Raw genomic sequence first — 18,715 nt, forward strand, 5'->3', positions numbered from 1 at the left:
CCTACATTTTAACAAGATCCTGGTGTACACATAAGAATCCCCTAGGGAATCCCAAAACCATTGGAGGATCTCGTTTAAAAAAAACAGCAAAAACGTAGATTCTGATTTTGTGTATCTGTGTGGAAAGGCAGTGTCTCAGCAGGTACAAACCAGAAAGAACCAGCTCAAACCCCTGGGGGTTTTGTCCTCTTTACTGATGAGGAGGGAGCACTGGTGGCATAGTGGTTACTCGATGGGCTGCTAACCGCAAGGTCAGCAGCTCAAAACCAGCAGCCACTCTGAAGGAGACAGGGCATTCTCCCCGAAAGAGTTGCCATCTCAGAGACGCGCCGGGGCAGTGCTACCTTGTCTCGTCAGGAATTGACTCAGTGGCAGTGAATTTGGAGTTCGCTGATGAGGAAACTGAGGCATAGCAAAGTTGGTCCGTTCCCCAAGGTCTCAGGCCTGACTTCCAAACAGACCCAGCTACTCCTGTTCCTGCAGTCTGACACCATCTCCTACCCTCTGTCCACCCCCTCCCCCAGCAGACTCAGCCACTGGCCAGGTCTGCTAGCCCTGGACTCCCAAGTAGGTGTTCTTTCCCACGAGAGCTGCCAGTGAACCTAGGTATGTTAGGAGGAAAAAGACCACAAATTCAAACGTGTTTTATAGAGACTCCCTGATGAAATCCCACACAGAACCAAGACAAAGCCCAACTGGATGAGGGAAACCATCAGCAAGGCTCGTGGCCACCTGACTGAGGGTGGCTTGGGCACCAGCGGCAGACCGATTCATCTTGGTCGCAGAAGGGGGCAAAGGGCAGAGGCTGGGACATGTCACGTCATCAGATGTACATTAGAAATATTGATTGGATTGGTTGTGAGGCCCTTTGATGACCTGGCTACTTGATTGGAGGGGTGAAACTCTTGCCCATGCAGCTCTGATACCCTGGCCAGTCACCTAAGGGCGAGCCTGTCCCACCCTACGCTGGCTCAGGCAGCTATAATCTACTTCAAACACACCCTCTCAGGGCAGGGCATTACATGGCAGGTTTGTGGGAAGAACCCAATGGAAACTTGAATCTCCATTCAGCATTCACTACTGACAGCCTCCAAACCAGGGCCTCTAACACAGGCGGCAATGTTTCAAACGCAGTGGGGGGTTTTAAAAGTCGCAAGCTGCCCTTCTTCCTCCGTGCTGCGCCCCATAGCACAGGTCGCAGCAGGCAGGCACAGAGTTTGGGAGGACCAGCAGCCCACCAGAAGCAAGAAAATCAAACCCACGTTTATTCCAGTGGGTGGTGGCAGGGGCATGAGAGACGGAGATTGGGCGCTTTCAGTCACGGTCCTATTCCTGAATTTAAAAAATGACCAAGAGGACAAATAGGTAGCCAATGACTGAAACAAACATTTAAGCTGCCGTATCTCCATGCTTTGGTGAGAGAGGAGGAAGTGGTAAAAATAACAATAATTGATTGAATTATTGAATTGTATGACAGAGATGAAGGACCAATAAAACTTTAAAAACAAACTGATAAAGATAATAATTAAGAAGAGAGAGAGAGAGACCAGAGAAAACCCTCAGAAGGGGCGAAGGCCATCCTCAACAAAAACATCCCACCTGGTTAATCTGATCAGGGCCTGTGCAGTGGTCGCCTCACTCGGGTTGTCGATGGCAAGATCGGCGGTTCAAATCCACTAGCCCCTCCGGAGGAGAAAGAGGAGGCCATCAGTTCCCGGAAAGAAGCCAAGGCTCGGAAGCCTGCTTTAGGGCCGTTGTGGGTGGGAACAGACTTGAGAGCAGTGGTGTGGGCTTTGTGATCCCACACAGTAGGAATTAGCAAACTGACTACCATAGTTTCAAGGCAAAGACAGGCCAGTCGGAGCGCGGACTGAAATGAGGGACGCTGGCGGCTGGTAGGGAGGTGGGGACAGGAGCCCTGCCAGGCAAACCAGGAACGCTGCCTAGCCGGAGCCACGGCAAGCCGCCCCGTGCTGCCAGCTGCAGGTCTGGATAGACAGATCAGCGTTTTCAAGAGAAGGCTGAAATTGGGGGTTTTTTTCCATCTGAAAAGTTTTCATTTTTGAACGGTGGCCTGTGAAAACATTGAGGGCCAAGTGACAGATAACATTGAGGACCAATGAAAGCACACAGGTGGGCGGAATGCAGCACCTGTGCATCCCCTGAGACCACACAGCACTGCCTGGGAGGGAACGCCCACGCGAACTGCCGGTGCCCGTACTAGGTGCTGTGCGGGTTCGGCGCCAATTCACAGCAACGCTATCACAGCAGAATGTCACACTGCCCGGCTCTGCGCCATCTCACAAACAGGCAGAGTTAATAATATCCCTTCTCGTGTTGCCTGAAGACTTCTGTCTCCTGACCTTTTACCCAAATCCATTTCCCCCGACTCTGTCCGACTCAGTTTAAAGGACGTAGGTGAGCTGGGCTTGGAAGAATGGAGAATTTGGGTAAAGAAAGAAGATGCCAATAAGTATTACTAATTAGCACTTCCTTGGGAGGCTTAGTCTGGAGGTTAGAGATGGGATTTGAATTAGAGAAAGCTAAGAATTCTCAAGCTGTGTGATTTCAGGCAGGTGACTTAATTTGTCTGTGATACAGGCTCCACAAAGAGCCCTTGTGGTGCAATAGTTAAGCGCCTGGCTGCTGCTACCCAAAAGGTTCAAACCCACAAACCCCTGCAGGTGAAAGCTGGGATAGGTGCTTCTGTAAAGATTTACATCCTTACCCTATAGAACAATTCTACTCTGCCCTATAGGCTTGCTATCAGTCTGAATCAACGTGGTGGATTGGCTTTGGTTTTATGGGTATCCACCTGACAGGGTTCTTAGGATTCAATGAGAGGCTGTGTACAAAATACTCATTAGTCACATTTATTGGCTGCCTACCGTGTGCCAGGTACATCACAAAACAAGCCAGTGGACAAAACCCACTGGCTCTGTGACTTGAGTGGGGACTAGCAGCTAAGGCACACATGCCTCCAATTATCCATTGAACAATTAAGTACCCAGAGCAAACACACTGCCAGGGAAACTAAATGATCTGAAGTCAAACAGAAGGAGCAGGATAAGGATTATAACCCTGGTGGCTTCATGCCAAAGCCGGAACTCTTAGCCCCTGCTTATCATTGTTCCTGGCATGCAGCAAGAACCCACTGGTGATAAGTATCTCAGTTATTCAACACCTAGTGCAATACCAGTTGCTGCTCAATAAACATTTGTGGAAGGACTGAATTCTAGGGAACGCAAGGGAACACTTCCTTGCGGTCCCCGGAGTTAATAAGAGTATAGTGAAATGAAAAGCCGGGACAGAAGATGATGTATGCAACATCCATCAGCCTCAGGGGGCCAACCAAGGCCATGGCAGTCTTCCCGGGAAAGTGAATCCAGAGGGATTCACATCCTGCAGAAGGAGGGGCCGCGCAGGGGGTGTATCCAGATACATGATGTCCCTCTACAACAAAGACCTGAGAAACCAGAGGAAATGCCAGGAACAATCTAAACAGCAAATGAAAGGGTGAAGAAGAGACCTGAACACGGACGAGAAAAAGAAAGGGCAAGAACGCAGCGTATCAAGAGCTGGGCTCAGCGCGGCCATCTGGAGAAGACCCCATGAGAGGAGCCCAGGAAGCCAATGTCATGGCATTCCCAACAAGAGACAGACACTGTCGGAACAGCCAGCGTGAGTAGAACATGACCCAGCTCTGAGAGAGAGAAACAAACCAACCAGGCAGGAGGAGGGTGAGCACTCCAAGGGTCCAGGAGTAGGCTGGGGAGCCAGCCCCTGCAGTTGGCTATACTCAAGAGCAGTGGTCCCTGATCATTCATGTGGGTGCACAGAAGTAGTCATGGATCCTGGGTGTCAACGGGGGTGAGGGGGGTGTCTCCCACCTTGTGGCCTCCCCGCATCGCTTCACCAAAGTCCACCACACAAACGGCTGCTGGGTCAGTGGACAACACCTCTTCTTGAGTGCTGAAGTCGTGCTTGGAGTGGGAAGCCCCTGGCCAGCGTGGCTGTGTGCCCGAGTGGGGTATAGTGGCTCCTAGCTGAGGTGACAAGAGGGTGTTGGCCAACTCTGAAATGGTTTAGGTTGCTTGAACTCAAATGGGGTGCTGAGGAAAGCTGCAGTGACCTGTTTTGTGCTCAGTAGAACCCTTCCTACTTCTCTTCCTGGACTCCTGGGCCCCCCTGCCAACAGGTGATAATGATGAACAGTGAGAACCACAAGAGTGTACCTCGCCCCTAATGGCACACTACTTGTGGCTCTGGCGACCGTACAGTTGCATAGGGTAGGGTGCTATCCTTTGGGTTACCCTATACTGCGTAAACCAGGAGGAAATCTAAATCCAAATCTCTGTTTCCGCACCATGAAATCCAGGTAGGCCAAGCCCAGTCTTTCCCACCGGTGTAAAGGGGGCTGCTGTGAGAATGGAGAGAAGTGGGCAGCTTCAAGGGGGCAGCAAAGGAGCTGGTTAGGCTGGCCAACCAGGGCCAATCTGGTCTCCACTCCCCCCCCCCCCTGCGCTTTAGCTAGGTGGGTGACTCCCCACCCCCTCTCCTTAGCACCTTAAAAGCCATGAAGCAAATTAAAAGCTCTCACCAATTTTATTAAACAGGGCCTAAAGGACAGCAAAGAAGGCGTGCAGCTAGCAATTGCCAAAGCTACCCTGATGAGACTAGTCCTTCGGAACCAAATGGCCCTGAATATTCTAAGTCACTCGAGGTGGGGCATGTGACTGCTGAGCTGATAGGAGCTCTGGTGGAGTAGTGGTTACATGTTGGGCTGAGATCCAAAAGGTCTGCAGTTTTAAACCACCAGCCGCTCTGTGGAAGAAAAAGGGGCTTTCTACTCCCAAAAATGGTCCCATGTTGGAAACAGAACAGGGAAGAGAGTGTGTGCAGACAAACTTGGTCACCTGGTTTTTTTCCTTCCCCTCTTGCCTAGTCTTGGTCTTTTCCTGGGTGTAAAACAAACACCCCTACTGCCACCCAGTCGGTTACAATAGGGCTGTTGAGGCTTTGTAAATCTTTTCCCCTGGGAGTGGCTGGTGGGTCTGAACCACTGACCTTTCAAAAAGTGACCCCATGTTTACCGGATTGCACCCCCAAGGCTGTTCCACTATGTCTGTTCACGATGCTGTGGTCTGGGCCTCCACCCACAGCAACACTGTCTGCCCCCACCTACATAGGCGTAACACCTCCCTTGGGGTTCTCAGAGACTTTGTGGAGGGAGGGCAACATGCTCGATTGCTAAAGCAGGCCTTGGGGGCCGGGCCAAAGGGGAAACAGGCTTTGTGACATGGGTACACTTTGCTTTCCCGCAAGCCTACTTCCTCTTGCTAAATCGTTATATCATTTCTGATGGGGTGACTTGTAAGTTCAAAGTTCTGGCATGTAGCCACTTCAGTTGACTACAGCCAAAAAAGCTCCAACCTCCCACCCACTGTGGGGCGTGGGGAATAGAACTGGTCCTGCCACTCCCCTGGACCTAATACCCTCGGTAACACCACCCGCCCGGAGTTGCCCACTCCTTTCTGCAGTCTCATGACACCTTCTGTACTTGGAGGTAAATTTTGAGTTACTGGTCCATGCGCTGACAATTCAGGGAGCCAACGAACATGAACATGCCCGTGACCACTAGCCATCTGAGAGAAAAGTCAACACAACGAGATACCATCTTGCTCCAGCATTAATGGAACTGATCCAAACACACACAAAAGCAACAACAAATGCTGGAGAGGTTGTGGGGAGACTGAAACACCGTGCTGGTGGGGCTTCAAAACTGTACAGCCACTTTGCAGAACAATATGTCACGTCCTTAAACACCTAGAAATAGAAGCAACATACGATTTAGCCATCACACTTGTAGCTATATATCCTGGATACATAAGAGCGGTGACCCAGACAGACATAAGGACACCCGCGGTCATGGCAGCATTATTCACAATAGCAAAAAGACGGAAACAGTAATAGGTAACCAACTGTGGAACATACATGCAGTGGAATTCTACCCAACAATAAAGAATAACAATGAATCTGTGAAACATTTCACAACATGACGAATCTAAAGGGCATTGTGCTGAATGGAATCAGTCTATCACAAAAGGGCCACGCAACTATTTTAAGCAGTCAAGCATAGGTTTACACACAGAAGAAAGAAACATTCTTTGAGAGCTACCAAGATCAGAGGAATAGGAAGGGCTAATCACTGCCTAGACAATGCACTGTGTTAGCTATGACAGAGATAAAGGCAATATACAATATGGAGGAAGTCAACACAAGGTGACCAAAGTAAAGGAAGACAACGAAAGGTATTCAAGAATAAAGGACACATATGGCAAATGCTAAGGAGTCTGCTTGCCACAAGGTTGGCAGTTCAAATCCACCAGCTATTCTGAAGATGAGGCTGTCTGTTCCCATACACATTTACAGTCTTAGAAATTCTACAGAGCAGTTCCACTCCGTCCTATAAGAAAGACCACGATAGTTAGAATGAACTTGATGGCGGTGGGGGATGGTAAATGCTATAACATATACAATTCTGCAACAGTAATAGCAGTCTGAGTTGATCCATAGATGTGCTAAGCTGGTGAGGGGAGTCCTATAGAAGTACACCCACATACATAGGAGGGGACTTCAAAACATTTGTAGGAAAAAATGGAATTAAGACATAATGGAATTTTTCCATGAACTCTTTGAAGCCCCCTTATATATAGATATGATTGTGAATATTTTGTATGCATATTTGTAAGTGCATATATACTCAATATAGCAACTAGGGGCCACAGGTGTGAAAACCACTTAGACATCAGGGATGAAAATACTGGATTTGAAGTCTATGGGCCATAGTTTCAGGGGACATCTAGGTCAACTGGCAAATACAGTTCATAAAGATAATGTTCAACATCCTACTCTGATGTATGGTGTCTGGGATCTTAAAAGCTTGCAAGTAATCATCTAAGAACCAGCGATTGGTTTATTCTCACATGGAGCAAAGGAGACTGCAGAAAACCAGACACCCAATTCGTCCAAAGGGTTAATGGGTCACATGAACCTTAGCCTCTAACCCAAGACTAGGAGAACTAGATGGTGCCCAGCTACCACGGCCACCCACCCTGACCAGGACCACAGTCGTAAGTACCCATCAGGAGAAGTGTGGTAGTTACACAATCTGGTGTCAACTTGTGAAGGGGCGGAGTCTAGTCTGTCAAGCAGGTTGCAACTTGAGGCTCCATGAGACTAATAGCTCACTGGAGGCCAGATACACACATACGCTGAGACATTTCTGTTGACAAGCCACATGGAGCTACACTGATAGAGCCAGAGCCCTGGAGCTGAAGGAGCCACATGGAGACCCACAACCAGTGCTGAGATGCTTCCATCACCACTGGAAACACAAGACTTTCCACCCACTGGCTTGTGATCTTCATTCAGCATCATTGCATGGCTGTGTGAGTCTAAAGAGGAATTTATGGACTAGTATAGGCATACGGGGCAATATTGGACTTATGGACTTGATCTGGACTGGGCTGAGATGTTTTCTTAATGTACAATTGCGCTTTTTTTTTTTTCAATTAGCAATAATTGCGCCTCGGGTAGACCTCATCGGCTACGATATTGCCACTGCGCAAAGCTACAATTGCGCTTTGATATAAAGTTCTCTCACACACACGAGCGTCTCCCTGGCTTTGTTCCTCTAGTCAACCCTGACTGACACATGTCTGTGACGCACAGACATGAAACCAGACTGCACTTGCCCCTTTCTACAACTGTGTTCATTGCGTGATAGAAATGTCTCTTTCTCCATACAGCTACAAGCACTGGTTTTGTTCCTTAAGAGAATCCAGCCTAACACAGGCTTAGGAAGCACCGATAGCTTAAGACAACACAAAAAACATACATCAATTTCATGGACAACATATTATGTCTCCTAGAGTCCCTGGGCTTTGCCTTCACAGAAACTATAATTAATGGTTCATTATTAAGTCAGTGTCTAAATTAAACCCCTAGCCAAGCGTTTCCCAAAGTGGGCTACATCACCCTCTGCAGGGCACTGGAATGATCCAGGGGGGGCTGTAAACACAGACACCTACACTTCATCCTGGATTATGGGCTATCGTGCCATCGATTTTAATTGCCAGGGGGCATCGGGTAATTTTTTCTGAAGAGGGACCAGTGGGTCAAATAACTGTGTCTAGCAGCTAGACAGTAAGCACCACGAGGTCAGGATCTGTCTGAGATGCTGGCCATCTTGTTCACCACTGTTGGCACACATGTGTTGAATGAAGCAGCACAAGCACATGCTCTCTAACTGTTTAACTTTGAAGCCACTGGCAAAGGTGATACTGAAAAGAGGCAGGCAGGTTAAAATAAGCACCTTATCATGTGCTTTCCTTTGTGACCCATTTGAAGTTTGTTCCAGTTTTTAATATTTTCTGCTTCCTTTTCAATTGAGTTTTTTTAATTGAATAAGTTTATTTGGGGCTCATACATCCATTGTGTCAAGCACATTTGTACATTTGTTGCCATCATCATTCTCAAAACATTTGCTTTCTACTTGAGGCTTTGGTATCAGCTTCATTTTTTCCCCCTCACTCCCTCCTCCCTTTTCCCTCATGAACCCTTGATAATTTATAGATTATTATTATAATTACACTATCTGACGTCTCCCTTCACCCACTTTTCTGATGTCCACCCCCCGGGGAGGAGGTTATAACCTTGTAATCGGTTCCCCCTTTCCACCTCACCCTCCTTCCACCCTCCCGGTACCACCACTCCCAACACTGGTCCTGAAGGGATCATCTGTCCTGGTTTCCCTGTGTTTCCAGTTCCTGTCTGTACCAGTGTACATCCTCTGGTCTAGCCAGATTTGTAAGGTAGAATTGGGATCATGATACGGGGGAGGAAGCATTTAGGAACTAGAGGAAAGTTTATGTTTCATCATTGCTACACTGTACCCTGAATTGAGGTTTTTCTCTCTTTTATTGTGTCTGTTTTTTGGTGTGTGGTGGTTTTGTTTCTTGTTTTTGCTTTGTCCTTGTGATGTCTTTCTGTACATGAATTTCAGGATAGGTAGTGCCTAGGAGCATGGCAGGGGAGGTGGGGGGAAATGGAGAGCTGACAACGATGACTACAAGAAAGAAGAAAATGTTCTCAAGCTGATGGTGGTGATGGTTGTGCCACCCCTACTATGACTATGAAATGTGAATTATATGCAATAAAAATATATTTTTTAAGTGAATCAATGACTGAACGTGAGCTATGTGCTTAGTGCTCTTAAATGTTTTCTAAATTCAGTTCCAATTAAGCCTCATGTCAGGGATTACTTAAACGGAGACTCCTATCTCCTGAGGAATTTGGTAATGGCACCCTTTTGAGCCCTTCAACTTTAAGCACATGTTTTAAGTTTTATTGATAAATGTTCCCCCCAAAAGCTATATGCATATATACACACATACACATATGCATCGATGACAGATACAGGTAGATCGATGCCATTCATCACCACTGATTTTATGATGTCTGGTTCACAGTAAGATTTTGACAATCATATATGAGACCTTATGGTAGTCACCTAATCTGGTGTCAATGTAAGGATTAAGAGTGTAGGGGTGGAGTCTAGGCTGTCAATCCAGAAATAGCCAATGAGGCATGGCCTTCTCCTGAGAATTCTGGGAAATCTGGTACTTCCTCTTTGGAAGCGGAAGACACTTCTCTCTCTGCTACTTCCTGGGAGACATAGCAGCTGACAAGACACATGGACCTACCCTGAAGCAGAGACCCCTGCCAGTGCTGAGATGTTTCCAATGACACTGGATCCAAAGACTTTCTACCCACTGCCCTGTGATCTTCTACATTCGGCGTCATTGCAGGTGTTACGTGAGTCGGAGGAGGACTTTATAGACTGGTATCAGACAAATGGGCTAATATTGGACTTATGACCTTGGACTGGACTGGGTTGGGATGTTTTCTCAATGTTCAATTCCTCTTGTATATAAACTTCTCCCTTATATACATATGTGTGTTTTTAATTTGTTTCTCTAGTCTTTCCAGATTAACACAGACCTCACAGGGGCAGAATCCTAGTTCATCCTCAAAGACTCATGCATGTGATATGCAACATGCAACTTTAAACATATAGTCCAAGATCTCTGGTTATATTTCACCTTTTGGTGACCAGAGAATGTTCTTTGTGCCAAGTCACAAACACACGCAAGTTCCACAATTCAGAGGCTTCACATCCTGACCGAGGATCACATTTTTATTCAGCCTGAGACACTTAGCACCAGGTTCCAAACCTTTACCAGGGAAGCAAGGTGACATACTTCTGACATAAGGAAGAGAATTCCGAAAGGATCGATAAGGCATACACATATTTCTTAAATAGAAAACACATCATTCCCAGATGATCCCCGCTTAGATTTCGGTGGGTTAGGTTTAGTACAGCAGTCTTTATTGGAAGACCCACAGTGTTTTATCTGAAAAAATCAGCCATTCATTCAGATACACAAAACAGCAGGGATGCCCAAGTTTACTCTGTTATTTACATTGTGGTCCATTTCCACTCGAGATCTACTTCGGGCAATTCCTAAAGACCCAGGTGTCATGAAGAAGCTCTTCCCCTTTCATTATTTGCTGTTTGGCTGCCACACAATCATTACGCCATTGGGTCATCTTCTTGAATGAATCTCCTATGTCGCAGGTCTGGCTCTGGCAGAGGAGAGAGAGGTTAGCGTGTACCTGCACTGCCCCAGCTCTACAAGAGAAGACCAACTTGGCTCTCAAGATCCCACACCTCCCATACCCCCTGGGTTTTGTTGCTTTAATCTTCCTCCTTAAGTCCCCATCATTGGATGCCTTCCATCAATGCCATGCCCCGAAGATAAGGGATTTGATTCTGCCCCCACCAACTGGCATCTGCCCCAGGCTTCCTGTGGGGAGTCCCCCTCCCCTCATTCTCAGTCCAGGTCTAGTCTTGTTCGATCAGACTACCTCTCTCCACAGCTGGCCAACAAAATCATTCCCATGACCACAGCAGTTGTTCACAGACAGACCCATAACCCAATCAGATCCAGTGAGGCAGTGTGAGACTTTGGGATTTCACTCTTTCTTAGCAGATGTCTGAATAAAGCTGCCTCACATTGGCTAGAAAGAATCTATTTGAGAAGGGAGCTATAGGAAGGGCAGAAACAAGGTCCTGGCGACGTCATGTGAGTGAGCGCCTGCTTCTAGTCAAGCCCCAAGCAAGAATTATTCTTGGAGCTATGCTTAAACCAGTGTGGGTTAGGTCTTGACAAAGTCCCTGGCATCGGGGCAGGTCTGATTCTCTATCTGGATATGTCCATGGCGTATGTCACCTGGATGATGCCTTAGTGTCGTCTAGTCCATGTCAGCTTACTTACTCACCTGGAGTCACACCAGGTTCCCCCAAATGCAGCGGGCCTTGTTGCTGAAAAAGAAGAACCCATACAACCACATCACTGGAAGGGAACGCTGCTCCCGTATAGTTGTACAGCACCTGTATATTGTATCGTGGAGCTCCATCATTTAAAAGTAAAGGGGTGACAGATTCAAATCAAGGCTCAGCCATCGAACTGCCTAAAAATAATTTTCTAAGGGACTGTGATACTATCCTTCCATGCATTCATTTTGCAGGTATATATTTACTGAACATTTATCATATGCCAGGAGTATGTTAGAACCTGGGACTGCATGGGTACAGACATAGTCCCTACCCCCAAGGGACCTGAGACTTGGGCCTCTGGATCCCTTTTCCAAATCACGTTGATGGCTGTTGTTTGCCTGGCGAGTGAACGACATGGCAGTTCCTTCAGCAGGACAAAGACTTCCAAAAGTTGTCATGGCATTCGCGTGGTGGCGCGGCTGCTATTTACCTGTCTTGTCCAAGGAAGCCCGGAGAGGCTTTAGAATGAGAAGGGACAGGGTTCTAGGTGGACATTTCTTGGTCAGAATATGAATTGATAGAATTTTTTCCCCTCAATTTTAATATCCTGCACGGTTTTTGTTTGTTTGTTTGTTTTTAACATTTTATTAGGGGCTCATACAACTGTTATCCCAATCCATACACACATCAACTGTATAAAGCGCATTTGTACGATAGAATATTTTTAAGAGCGATACAGCAACGACTATTAAAATTACCACATGCCTATCCCGAGGCAGAAATACTAAAAATAATTGTAGCCAAAAAAAATGTTTTACTACATTATTTTTAGTAATTAAAAAAACAAGATATAACAGAAAAACACAGAAACAACCCGAATATCCATGATAGAGTATTAAGTGGAGTATTCTCTATATCAATAGCCCTACTCTTGTAAGAAATAAATACACATCTTAGGAGATGCATATGTTTTCAGATACCTCGGAGAAAGGGTCTGGAGGGACATACTGAAGGGGAGGGGATCACAGGACCCTTCTCAATGGGCAGCCTTCTGGGTGATTCACTAACATAAGAAGCATATAAGAACCAGGGGGGTGGGAGAAATTTTTGTTTTGCTCCCTAAGAACCCCAGCACTGAGACCAAGGCCAGGCTTGAAAAATGCTGAGTGAATGAGCCAAACCACAACCAGCCGCAGAGCGCCCCCTACAGGACGGTGCAGAACGGCCCCATGCGTTTTCCAAGCTATTGATCTTTACTGGAGCAGAAAGCCTCGGGCTAGTTGGTGGGTTCAAACTGCTGATCTTGGGGTAAGTAGCCCAACCTGTAGCCCACTTCGTCATTAAGGATCTTTGAATGAATGATGCTATTTTTTAATCAAAGAATAAAAACTGTTGTCAAAGAGAAAGTGAAGTACCCTGATGTGGCACCCCACCCCCACCCCACCTCCCTGCCACAGCAGGTTCTCCAGGCTCCAGCTGCGCTCCTCCTAGCGGCCAGTCTGCATCAGGGGCCCAAGTCCACCTCCAGCTCACCTCCACTTCTCTCCTCTCCAGAGTGAGGGAGCTGGAGTTTGCCCTCTTCTCCACATCCTGCAGCTTGAGCAGTTTTTCTATCAGGAACATTTTATCTTTGCCCTCCTGCCAAGAGGAAGAAACAAATCAAATCACAGCAAACACACGGGGTGGGGCTGACGAGCCGTGGATGGGAGACCAGACATGCCTACCACAGTTCCTCTTACTGAAAGAACGCTACCACAGAAAAGGCACATTATCCCCAGTACCCTCCCTCCATGGTAACAGTCTCCCCTGGTGCAGTTCCCTGCCCGAAAAACCAAACTCACTGCCAGTGAGTTGATTCCCACTATGGCGACCTTATAGAACAGAGTAGAACTGCCCCTGTAGGTTTCTGAGACTGTTTACAGAGTAGAAAACTCCACTTTCTCCTGAGGAGCAGTTGGCTGGTGGTTTTAAACGGCTGATCCTAGTATGCTTCAAAAGCAGTCGGAAAGTTTATAAAAATGCACGTTCCTGGGCCCCACCAGACCTGCACTGTAGTGCAGAGCAGATTCTGCATCAGTTGCCTACATTCTAATCCCTGTTATTTGGGGCAAGTCACTGTACTTCATAAGCCTCCGTTTCCTTCACTTTGCAATGGGATTGGAAAAACCAACATCACACAAGCCTGGATGCCCCGAAGACAGGAGTGAGCATTAAGGAGGCGTGGTGTATCCCTTACACAATGCCAGGCCTCCTGTCATTGCTGTTAGGTGCCATCACGTCTGCTCTGATCCCTAGCAACACTGGACGACAGAGGGAAACGCTGCCCAGGCCTGGACCTTCCTCATATTGCTCCCATGCCCGAGCCCACTGTTGCAGCCGCTGTGTCCATCCATCTCGTCCAAGGCCTTGCTCTTTTTTTGCTGCCCCACTTTACCAAGCGTGACGTTCTTTTCTAAGGACTGGCCTCTCCTAACAGCATGTCCAAAGTGGGCAATGAATGTACAAATGTGCTTTACACAATTGATGCATGTGTGGATTGTGATACAAGTTGTATGAGCCCCTAATAAAACGATGTAAAAAAATGAAATCAAAGAACCGAAAAAAAGGGGGGGAAAACATGTCCAAAGTAAGTAAGACGAAACCTTGCTAACCTTGCCTCTATCCTTGCTAAGGAGCACTCTGGTCAGACTTCTTCCAAGGCAGATCAGTTTGTCCTTTTAGCAGTCCCTACTATTTTCAATATTCTTCTCCAGCACCACAATTCCAGTGCATGGCTCCTTCTGGGTCTTCCTTAAGTCACTGTCCAACCTTCACATGCCTATGAGGCATTGGAAAATACCATGGCTTGGGTCAGATGTACCTTAGTTCTCAAAGTAACAACATCCTTGCTTTTCAATACTCTAAAGAGGTCTTGTGCAGCAGATTTACCCAATGCAACCTGTCTTTGGACTTCTTTTTCCTTTTCTTTCCTTTTCCAAATTTCTTGAGCATAAATCGTGGATTCAAGAAAGACAAAATCCTTGACGCCTTCAACCTTTTCTCCATTTATCATGTTACCCTTTGGTCCAGTTGTGAGGATTTGGGTCTTGTCTACATTGAGTTGTAATCTAGTTGAAGGCTGCAACCCTTAATCTTAATCAGCAAGTGTTCCAAGTTCTCCTCGTTTTCAGTAAGCAAGGCTGTGTTACCTGCATATTGAAGGTTGTTAATCAGCCTTCCTCCAAACCTGCGGCCACATTCTTCCTCATAGAATGTGACTTCTCTGCTATTTGTTTAGCATCCAGACTGCCTAAGTATGGTGAGAGAATACAACCCCGACCCACATCTTTCTGGATTTTAAATCATGCAGCTTTCCCTTGGTTTATTTGCACAGATGCCTCTTGATCCATGCACAGGTTCCCCAAGAGCACCATGAAATGTTCTGGAATTCTCATTCTTCTCAAGTCAATAAGATACGAGTAAAACTCTTTCTGGTATTCTCTGCTTGCAGTCAAAAATCCATTGCTGACATCAGCAATGATACCCCTTGTCCCATGTCCTCTTCTGAATTAGCTTGAATTTCTGGCAGCTCCCTGTCAGTGTACTGCTGAAATCATTGTTGGATGCTCTTCAGCAAAATCTTACTTTTATGTGCTATCAGTGATATTGCTCTATAATTTGAGCATCCTTCTTTCTTCCACCTTTCTCTGGAATGGGTACAATATGGATCTCTTTGGGATGGGCAATAATGTGGATCTCTTCCAGGCAGTTGGCCGAGTAGATGTCTTCCAAATTTTCTGGCATAGACAAGTGAGAGTTTCCAGTGCTTCATCAGCCTGTTGAAACATTTCAATTGGTATTCCATCAATCCCAGTTTTGGGGCTAATGCTTTCAGTACGGTTGAACTTCTTCCTTCAGTACCTTCGGTTCTGGCCCATGTGCTATTTCTTGAAATGGCTGAATGTCAACTAGTTCTTTTTGGTATAGTGACTCTGTGTATTATTTCCATCATCTTTTGATGATACCAGCATCATTCAATATTTGTCCATAGAACCTTCACTATTGCAACTTGAGTCCTGAACGTTTCCTTCCGTTCTTTCAGTTCAAGATATACTGAACGTGATTTCCTTCTCAGCTTTCTAACTCCAGGTCTTTGCACAGTCCATTACCATATTTTACTTTGTCTTCTTGATCTTCCCTTCAAAATGTTATGTTCAGCTCTTCCATATATTTGCTTTCGCTACTCTACTACTCGGAGCAGGTTTCTGAGCCTCTTTGGACATCCACTTGGATCTTTTTTTTCTTTCTTGCCTTTTTAATGACCTTTTGTTTTCTTCATGAGTGATGTTCTTAATGTCCCCGCACCGCTCATCGGGTCAGTAGTGTTCAATGCAGCAAATCTCTCCTTGAGATGTTCTCAAAATTCAGGTGGGGTCGACTCAAGGTCACGGTTTGGCTTTTGTGGACTTGTTTTCTTTCATTCTCTTCACCTTCAACTTGAATTTATTGGCACTTCATCCACATATCAGACAATTTAATAGTTCAATCATATCAAGAAGAGTTGTACAATCTCTACCACAATCAATTTTAGAACATTTTCTTCTTCCTTGTACTCATTGTTCTTTCATTTTTTTCAATTTTGACAAAAAATATACCCACGACATTCTCCAAGGCAGCAAATGCTACATGTACAATCCAGTGCCATTGATTATCCTCTGTGTTGGATAACCATTATTGATAGCCCTCTCCAAATTGTTCCACTGCCATTAAAATAATTCAGTGTCCCCTAAGCAAAATTTCCTCCTTCACCCACAGGAACCATTAGTATAGTTTCTTCTTTTTCTTTCCAGTAGTTTTCTTTCTTTCTTTCTTTTTAGTAGTTTTCTTGATATGATATTCGCTTATCATACACTTCCAAAGTTAATTGCTTTTAAAGAGTTTTATATACACCGTCACAATCATTTCAGTGTACCTCCCCTCCGGTAGTCATTATTTGTCTCTCCTTTCCCTCCCCTGCCTTCCCATCAAACCATTGCATCAGTATTGCCTCTATGTATTTTCTCCTTCTGTGTTTCATAACCTGGGAAACACAACAGAAACAATAAAGAACAAAATACAAAATAGAAAGAAAAATGGGATGAGAAAGAGAGAGGTGGTAGGATGCTATGGATTAAAAGAATCTTAAAAGACCCATTCACCAAACGCCATGTGTGGTCGTTTCTTGGATCCAGATATGAGCAGCCCTACTGTATGAAGACACTTAATGGAACAAGTAGGGAAATTTGAACATTGATATTTGATACTGAGGAATTGTTGCTAAGTCTTCTAGCGATGACCATGGCATTGTGATTGTATTTGTTTTGTGTTCAGGTATTTTTCTCTTTGAGATTCATATAGAAGTTTTGACAGCAAAAATGACCTCCCTTGGGTTTTGTTTTGAAATACCCCAGGGCTTGCAGGGAATGGGCAGCATCAATGAAACAAAGCCAGTGCTCTCTGGCTGACCCCAGTTCATTGGGACGCCATGTGTGCCAGAGGAGGACTGTACTCCATGCTCTTTCCAGTGGCTGAGTTTTGGGGAAGCATATTTTATACAAGAGTATACAAATGTTAACACTGATGGTGGATATATGGGGGGTTATTGTACTGTTTTATTTTGAAGGATGTTTGAAAATTTCTACCATAAAATGTTTTTTTTTAATTATTATTATTAAAAGATTTTATTGGGGCCTCTTACAACTCTTATAATAATCAATTGTATTGAGCATATTTTTACATATGTTGCTATCATTCTTTTCTAGACATTTACTTTCTATTGAGCCCTTGGTATCAGCTCCTCTGCCCCACCCTCTCATCTTGTGACCCCATGATAAATTATTATTATTATCTTCACAAAATGTTTTTTTGGGTTTGGTTTTGTTTTTTTAAGGAGGGAGGATGGAGAGAGCAGGCAGACTTACATTAACAATCTGCTCATGGAGTAGTCTGATCATAATCTTTCTTCCCTCGGTGATCTGCCAGTAAAGATAAGTGATGATTCTGGAAAAGAAGAGGAAAAAGAATGATAGACACTTGTCAATACTTTGACAAGTCCCAAATTTCTACTGGGTGACAACCCAAACCCACTGCCATCAAGTCCATTTGAACTCATAGCAACCCTAGAGGACAGCATCTTGATAGACAGAGTTGAAGTGCTCCTTAGGATTTCCCGAGATGGTAAATATTTTAAAAACCCATTTTATTGAGCTATGCTTAATACATTATACAATTCAATAGTTTAATCATTAAGAAGGGTTGTACAGTCCTCACCACAATCAACTTTGGACTATTTCCTTCCTTCTGGTACCCACTGGTGTTAACACTCCATTTCCCCCATCCTCCCTTCCATGCCCCCCACTCCAGGTCATTATTATTTCCGTTACTGCCTTTATGAATCCACCCATCCCTGGCTTCCTTATACAGAGAAACATACAAAAGATGGACCAAGAACAACAACATCAAAAGACCGAACAACAGTGATCATATAAAACAGAGAAAGACCTCAATCTAAGAAAAAAGCAGAGGGTATTAAAATTTCAGGGAAAATTGGAAGTGGTTCCAAAGGGAGATCTATTGACCAGGTGTTACATTCTCGTCTAAGTATAGCTGCTAAGAACCACTTTCCAATGCTTTTGTCTGCTATTAGGGCTGTTCACATTCCTAGTCTGTGGGCAGTGGGGCTCTACTAGTTGAAGGGTCGAGCCCGAGTCACCCACACGTTGGATCCTCTCTACGCTCACCACTCTCCCAAGGGCTATCCGCCTCTGACACAGGCCGTCTCCCCCAGCTGCTCTGGGCTCTTCCCCCGACTTGTTCCCCAGCGCATCTCACTTACAGCACAATGAGGGTGAGGATGAAAAAGAAGTGCACGCTTCCAATGAGGTTCCGGTAGATCCAAACCACCCACAGGTAGCTAGGTCTGTTACTTAGTGTGTCGATCCAGCTGTAAATGGCATGAATGAAGAGAGGCAGCCCGCGGAATGGACCACATTCAGCTGAAGGCTTCAACCTAGACAAACAGGGGACAGAAATCCATCCACGGAGTGAGGCTCAAGTATTGTTTATTTGAGAATCTGAAATGACCATTCTTGCCTGCTCCACCCACACTTCATGGCGTCACTAGGGAAGAGTGTGTGATAAATATAGTTGTCAAACTTTTGCTATTCTTTTTTTCCTTTAATTAATACTTCATTTTCGGGAACCCAAGAGGAAAGCGAATTTGGGGAATAATGAGGGCAACAAATGTATAGATGTGCTTTACACAATTGATCTATGTATTGTGATGAATTGTAT

At 45.5% G+C, this 18,715-nt stretch overlaps 1 protein-coding gene and 1 pseudogene across 1 annotated transcript in view; both read right to left on the bottom strand.

The window, feature by feature from the left end:
• Positions 1–7,479: 7,479 nt before the first annotated feature.
• On the bottom strand, positions 7,480–7,635 carry LOC115867998 (annotated as a pseudogene).
• A 2,675-nt stretch (positions 7,636–10,310) lies between these two features.
• Positions 10,311–18,715, bottom strand: part of TMC5 (transmembrane channel like 5) — a 59,321-nt gene continuing 50,916 nt past the window's right edge. The window contains exons 16-20 of the mRNA XM_004706088.2: positions 18,258–18,431; positions 17,344–17,422; positions 12,938–13,042; positions 11,407–11,449; positions 10,311–10,710 (exon numbers count right to left, since the gene is read on the bottom strand). Coding sequence (XP_004706145.1) covers positions 10,658–10,710; positions 11,407–11,449; positions 12,938–13,042; positions 17,344–17,422; positions 18,258–18,431 — 454 coding nt within the window. The 3' untranslated portion in view covers positions 10,311–10,657. The remainder of the gene's footprint in view (positions 10,711–11,406; positions 11,450–12,937; positions 13,043–17,343; positions 17,423–18,257; positions 18,432–18,715) is intronic.

Source organism: Echinops telfairi, unplaced genomic scaffold (assembly GCF_000313985.2).
Source record: "Echinops telfairi isolate 266 unplaced genomic scaffold, ASM31398v2 ScPeMD7_5;HRSCAF=22, whole genome shotgun sequence".
NCBI classification, from domain to species: Eukaryota; Metazoa; Chordata; class Mammalia; order Afrosoricida; family Tenrecidae; genus Echinops; species Echinops telfairi.